General features: G+C 40.2%; 1 protein-coding gene across 2 annotated transcripts in view; it reads left to right on the forward strand.

Moving 5' to 3' along the window:
• Positions 1–6,526, forward strand: part of LOC306998056 (ribonuclease inhibitor-like) — a 28,818-nt gene extending 22,292 nt beyond the window's left edge. The window contains exons 1-3 of one of the 2 annotated variants that reach the window (XR_013797498.1): positions 3,778–4,797; positions 4,892–5,053; positions 6,144–6,526. Coding sequence is in view for 1 of the 2 variants with exons in the window: in XM_079611806.1 (XP_079467932.1) it covers positions 1,948–2,121; positions 6,144–6,207 (238 nt within the window). In the remaining variant the exon portion in view is untranslated. Of the gene's footprint in view, positions 1–1,947; positions 2,122–3,777; positions 4,798–4,891; positions 5,054–6,143 lie in introns of those variants that run through there. The other variant, XM_079611806.1, reaches the window with a different exon arrangement.
• The last annotated feature ends 640 nt before the right edge of the window (positions 6,527–7,166 follow it).

The following is a 7,166-nucleotide window of genomic DNA, read 5'->3' on the forward strand; positions in this document are numbered from 1 at the left end:
GACCGGTTTTAACGGTGTTTTTGCACCCAGCACAAACACAGTAATTCACCATCGTGAAAATACGCCTGCGTATACTAACGACCTAACTTAAATAACTAACTAAATAACTAAATAAATGTCCTAATCACTAATTCTCTCGCTCTATCACTCGTGCAATTATCAACACAGCTCAGCGAGCTGGGGAGACGTCTCCCTCATATGACGTCAAACGATTCGTTTGGAATGAGGAGCAGTTTTAAGGGAGGACTGAAAATAACGAACTTTTTCAACTTATATTCTGCCTTTAGGAATCGAAAAACATACAAAACAAAACATCAACTTGTCAAACGTGTATTTCCCCTCACTATTTTGTGTTAATCACAATTACAAATTTAACCTGACATACACACTTTAAAGTTATCAAAGGTGACATTAAAACGTGTAATGTTACAAAATATTTCGTTTTTAAATAAATGCTTTTCTTTTGAATTTTTTATTCATCAAAGAATCATGAAAAAAAATATCATAGTTTCCAAAATATTAAGCAGCAAACTGTTTTCATATTTCTGAAGGGTCATGTGACACTGAAGTAATGATTTTGAACATTCAGCTTTGACATCACAGGAATAAATTAAATTTTGAAATATATTAGATACGATTTTAAATTGTAATACTATTTCACAATATTACTAAAGTTTTACTGTATTTTTTTATTTAAAAATTCAGCTTTGGTGAGCATGAGCGCTTTATAAAAAATGTGTTATTCCTTTGTGCACTGGCTAAGGAGCATGAGTCAAACTGAAAAAATAAAACTAAATAAATAAAAAATAAAAGTTTTTCTGAGGTAATATGTTATGTAATCTTGTTAAAATGGATTTCATAAAATTGGTATCGAAAAAAGTATCGTTAGGAACCGGTATCGAAACTGAGGTATCGAAATTGGCACCGGATCGAAAGATTTTGAACGATGCCCAGCCCTATGCAGGACAGGTGGCGAACCCTGTATAAGCCCCCTGTAGAGAAGCGTTCTGCTGATCTGCAGTGGCGGATTATTCCCGGGGCCATAGCTACATGTGGCACACCTGAATCTGGCAGTAGTAGGGGAATGTAGATTTTGTGGGGAGGAGGAGAATCTAGAACATTTGTTTTTAAGGTGTAACAGATTACAAGACCTTTTTGGTTTGCTGAAGACTTGGTTTAGAAGTTTTAATGAGGATTTTTCGATAAATTGTTTATTGGGGGAATGAAATATAGTTCTTCAATGAGGAGGAAAATATGTTTATTAAATTATTTGATGGGAACAGCCAAACTTGCAATTTGGAAAACAAGAAAGAACAAAGGTCTACAACTTGCCACAATAGATCCTGAAATGATGTTTACACGGTTGGTAGAGGGAAGGCTGAAAATCGAATTCGCTTATTACAGACTTACAAATAATGTGGTTTTCTTTTGTGATGTATGGTGTTTTAATGAGGTACTACGTATAGTAAAAAATGATCAGCTCATTGTGAATTTTTAATTATGAAGTAATTTATTTTTTAATAACTGGCAGTAATGTAACGTGATGTAAGGTTCATAGAATAAAGTGCTTGTTAAACCTCTCTCTCTCTCTCTCTCTCTCTCTCTCTCTCTCTCTCTCTCTCTCGTCAGTTAACGTTAATAATAAAACCACAGCTATATGGGCCTTACTATATTTCCTTTAATATTCCACTAATTAGATACATCATTGACAGCCTTCTTTTTTATCCCATTATACTCTCTGTTGTCAGTGTTTCTTTGTCTGGACACACACACTGTACACACGCTGCCTGGTATCGGTTCTGAGTACGAGTACATGAGCTCAGTATCGGTGCATCCCTAATCCCTCTTCCTCTGTCTGCTTTATTTGCTGATGAAGATGATGTTACTTTACAGAATAAACTGTTTTCTTTTCTTCTGTCTTATTTTCTTCTCTCTCTGCTAATGTAGGTTAAGCTGCTGTGATATGACAGATGAAGGTTGTTCTGATGTGACTTCAGCTCTGAACTCAAACCCTTCACACCTGAGAGAACTGGAGCTGAGCGGGAATAAACTAGGAGACTCCGGAGTGAAAAACCTCAGTGATCTACTGATTAACCCACAACTCAAGCTGGAGAAACTACAGTTAGTGTCATTATACTGTACAGTTTAAAATACAGGTAGATGGTGAAACCTGCTGGGCATTTATGCCTGTCGCACCTCCACCGGTGCCTAAGAGATTAAGGTATACCTAAGGTGTACATGTTGGGGAACACTATGGAGGGCATTTATGGGTCATCAGCTGGGGACCACCAGTCACGGATGTTTCGCTCCTTTAACCCCAGTACATCTCATGGTGGCGGAGCGATGGCAGGGATTTCTCCCTGCCACCCCCTGCTGATGCCCTAGGTGGAGACTGGACCCCAACTCTTTGCCTTCCTTCTCAGCCACAGCCAGAAACTGCCTCTTTCGGCCTCTTCTGCCAGCTCTTTCATGGCTTTCCGGTGCGTTATGCCTGTTGCACCCATGTCGCGGAGCAGACGAGAGGTTGAGGAGCCCACAAACCCCGAAACCCCACCTCCACAGGGTATGTGACTGCCCTCCAACCAGCCTCCCTGCACTCTGCAGCCAGATCAGCATATTTGGCCTGCTTCTGCTCATGGGCAGCCTCAAGTCCTCCTTCCCATGGGACTGTAAGCTCCACCATCAGGACAATCTTGCAAGCAGCCGACCACATCACAAGGTCTGGACGCAAAGACGTTTCCACTATCTCCCTGGGAAAATGGAGCTGCTTCCCAAGGTCGACTGCCTAGTGTCCAACCCTTGCCTGGTGTGAGGAGTCTTCAGCACCAGGTCATGCCTCCACCTGTAGCGCCCTTGTGCCAACGCTATCTTGCAGCCAGACATGATGTGTTGGAAGCTCGCGTTGGCAGTGCTACACAAGAGGCAAGATTCCTCGTTGCCAAACCACCAGTGGAGGTTGCGGGGGCAGGGTAAGGTGTCATATGCTGCTCTGACGAGAAAACTTAACCTGGCCTGTGGCATCTTCCACACGTCAGACCAAGCCAGCTGTCTGTCTAGAAGGCCTTCCCACGACAGCCAGCCTCCCTGCTGGCCCTGGGACACTGCTTTGATGGTAAGTCTCTCGCTATAGATGGTGCGGTCACTCCTGACTTGTTCCGAACCTGCCTCTACACTCCTCATACAAGATGTCTCCGATGAAATTGAGCTTGGCCTCAACGTCGCCACGGAGTGAGTGTTCCAGAATGGTACTGAGTTCCGCAACCAGATGTTGCCACACTGCCACTTCCTTGGTTTTTGGCCACTTGATCGCTTGTCTCCGCCCTGGTTCTCTTTTTTCCCCTCTAAGGACTGGCCCTTGGTTGTCAGGCCCAATCGATGTGCTCTCCGCTAGACCACCTTCAACAGGATTACTCTCCAGCAGTAGCTCCAGCAGTAGCAGTAGCAGATTACTCTCCAGCAGGGCTTATGTTTCATTGTTTATAGCAGTGCACTTTCTGGGGTTTCCCTATTTCTCACATTTTTATGTGTTTTTTATCTAGATAGTAATTGTTTAATTTCCAGCATTTGATACAATGTACTGATTGTGTACATGCAGAAATCTGCCTTTTCAACAGAGAATAAAGAAGAGAGACGTCAAATAAATAGTTAAAATGAAAGAGAAGAAGTGTCTTCCAGCGCACAGAACTAGTGTGACTGGGTTTCAGAACAGACTATTGGAAACTAAATGCTGCTGTAGCTCTTCAATAAGATGATCATCATAGATCTGAACTATTGTTTTTTTAACTAAAACCAGGGCTCTTAAGTTAACAGAAATCGCGGGAATGAGGGTGTTTCATTAATAATGTTATTATTAGTGTTTTTGTTGTTATTATTAATAATTTCTCAGACTTGCAGAAGAAAATATTCGACACATGGCACTGACAATTTAACCAAATACAAAGTATGCTTTTTACCTGACATACTTAAAAGACAGATGCAATGATTAATGCATCCATGGCCAGGATATAATTATAAAATATGACATGATTTTAAAAGTGACTTATAACATCGACTATGCAATACACTTTAATTTATTTAGTGCTAATAAAATTATTAAGCCTATTTGGAGAGAGAGAGAGGTTTATAATGTAACAATATGTCAGTCATCGTGTGATAATGAAAATATGACTAGGCCTAGACTACTTGTTCTGAGCAGGTGTTGTCAGTGAACAGGCTGTAAAACTGTTGGCTAAGTTACAGTAACTCATGAAAAACTGATGCTAATTAACTGGGAAACATTCTCTAATAGCAGTCAAGTTGTCATTGTTTGTGTCAAACAAGTTGTGAATTTGTTGTAACATTAAAACAGGAGATCATGAGGAGATCCAGTGTTTTCCTCTGTGGGTGAACGAAACTTTCGGAAGATCACGTGTTCCAGGATAATTCCAGGATATGCTTTTTTCCCCATTGGTTGTTACATTAAATCTTACCCAGATACAATAGTGCTATTTTCTGATTGGCTATTGTGTAGCCCCTTTCTTTCTTTTTTTTTATTGGCTGTTAAGTGGCAGGCTCAACTAAGAACTCCAGGGGAGACGCGGCGACACGCTTGTTTCCTGCCGGTTCCATAGTGAGAGCGGCGTGCCCAGATACATTTTGGGCGCTGCGGCATATTAAATATATTATAAATAGTTTTTCTGCGTGAGAAATACAATGTGTGGCGGGAGTGCGTGACAAAAGACTGAAATGAGTGACAGTCACGCTCAATGCGTGACACTTGAGAGCCCTGCTAAAACACTTTATTCTCAATATCTGACTGTAAGTCTGAGTTCACATTATATTTGTGTAAAATTCTTCACATTCATGATTTGTTTGTAAGATAATCTCTCTTCCTCTGTTTGTGTCTTTCTAGTCTATATGGCTGTGGCGTCACAGATGTTTCTTCTCTAACTCAGTCTTTGACTGACTCAAAAGCACTGCAGTTTTTAAAAGAGCTTGATCTGAGAGGCAATAATATAGGAGACTCACAGCAGCGGCTCAGAGACGAGCTACGAGACTCAAACTGTGTCCTGAGGTGAGGAAACATCACTCTGAGATATTAAAGACATCTTCATTTTCCTCTGATATGTGAACAGACCTTTCAAACATTCGTGAAAGGAAATTATCATTAAGCTTTATTGCAACAAAGGGTTTGTGTGAGAACACAATGTGAAGTTATTGAAATGTTGAACACACAGGAGGAAAGAGAACAGAAGCTCACGGTCACAGCTTTACACATCAACACCTGCTTTATGAACTGTGTCAGTAGAAGTGAATCATTTCAGTGTGAAAACAGACTTGGTCAGATTGTAGGAAAGCGCTGCACTCCTGCTAAACTCAGTGCAGGTCCAGCTTCAGCTCACAGGAGAAATGTCTCTGTCTCCAGTGTGTTTTTACTGGGACGAGCCACACGTCACACTCCTCTACACTTACTTTACTCTCAGTGATTTACTAAGAGCCGACAGACATGTTTAAACTAGAGGACAAGTGGCTTTAACTAAAGGTGTGTGTTTGAACTCAAAGTAACATTAGTATTTGCTCCCTGTGGTTTATTCCATATGCCGTACACTCATTAGTTTCTCCTTTACAGAGACTCAATAAGAGTCGCACCAACGCTGCAACCCGATCACACAAATGCGTCTCTATAGCAAGCAGTGTGTTTATCGTGTAATTTATATGCGAAAATTAGTTTTATGTGCATAGGATATGCATGGGTTGGATAGGGTAGGTTTAGTAGTGGTGTGGGGTAGTGTGTATTATATGTTTGGTTAGGATTAGTGGTGTGGGGTGCGTTGGTATTACACGCAATGAAGTGCGTATCAAATGCACGCGAAAACTGCGTATCCTATGCACGTAAAAACTCGTTTTCGCGTATACATTGCACGATAAACACACTGCGTGCTATAGAGATGCATTTACGTGAGTACAGGCTGGACACACACACACATTTAAACATGATTCAGGTTTTAAATCTATTATATTTAAAAACACAAATATCTATGCAGGATCTGCATTACAGGAATTCAATTTAACTTATTTTTACAAAAAAAAACAGTGATTGAAATATAATAATTTGCACTGTTCCACTGAACACTGATTGTTTTCTCTTCTGTTCCACTTTACAGAGTAGATGAAGATCTATTCAACGTCAGCGGTGGATTGTTTACATCATGGTTTAAATCTCTGTGAAACCATCAGGAGATCCACAGAAGAGTCTCACTGCTGTCTATGAGGAGAAATAACTGTGTAAATGTGTTTCATACATTTTGAGTTGCTGTGTGTAAAAATCTTTGCTGTGGTTTCAAGCAGAACATATTCCTGGGTCAACTTTTTTTTAATCTTTAACACAATTCCTGTCTAGAAACCCTAACCCTACACATAACTTATCCTGAAAGAGAGAAATGATAGGTAAAGAACCAGCACCAAACCCTGTTTGTATGCATAAAGTGTAAACTTGTCACTCAAATATGATTGGAATGCAGGATTAATAAAGATGTTTATCCAGAAACACACATTGAAATTTATTTGTTTTGAATGTTTTGAAATTCAAAACATTCACACCAGGGGTGAAATCACACCAGGGGTGAATCTAGGATTTTCATTTTAGGGGGGCTCAGCCCCGATGAGTATATGCAGCGGTTTTCCTGGCTCAAAACGTGGCGGAGCTGGAAAAAATCATGATCATGTTTGTATTTTAATTATAAGAGAATTACATTTGTTTTTTTTTTAAAGAACATCATGTGTTTCCCACAATATTTTTTTAAGTGGAGCTTGTTACCTCTAGGGGGGTTTTTTTGTACAGTTTAAAGATAAATTAATTAATCTGGTGCACTTTGAGTCCCCTGAATCCACTGTTGAAAATAAATAATCCACCTGCCAATCGCCGAACCTATGATATAGGTTTTATGGATTTATTTTTATGACACTGTATTCCTCTACTGTAAATTAAAAAAACTATTGTAATGCCTGCTACAGACTGCGATTATGGCAATTAATCCTGGACCTGGCCTGTAGACCCGTTCGCAATTTGGTGTTGGGGGAATTTCTCACTTGAACTGATTGGTTCATGTTCAAGCTACCAGACAATCAGATCTGCCCGCAGTCTTCTCGCTAGCTATGCTGTGAAATGCTCAGAAGATGGTGGGACA

The sequence above is a fragment of the Phoxinus phoxinus genome (assembly GCF_949152265.1).
Source record: "Phoxinus phoxinus genome assembly, chromosome: 5".
NCBI classification, from domain to species: Eukaryota; Metazoa; Chordata; class Actinopteri; order Cypriniformes; family Leuciscidae; genus Phoxinus; species Phoxinus phoxinus.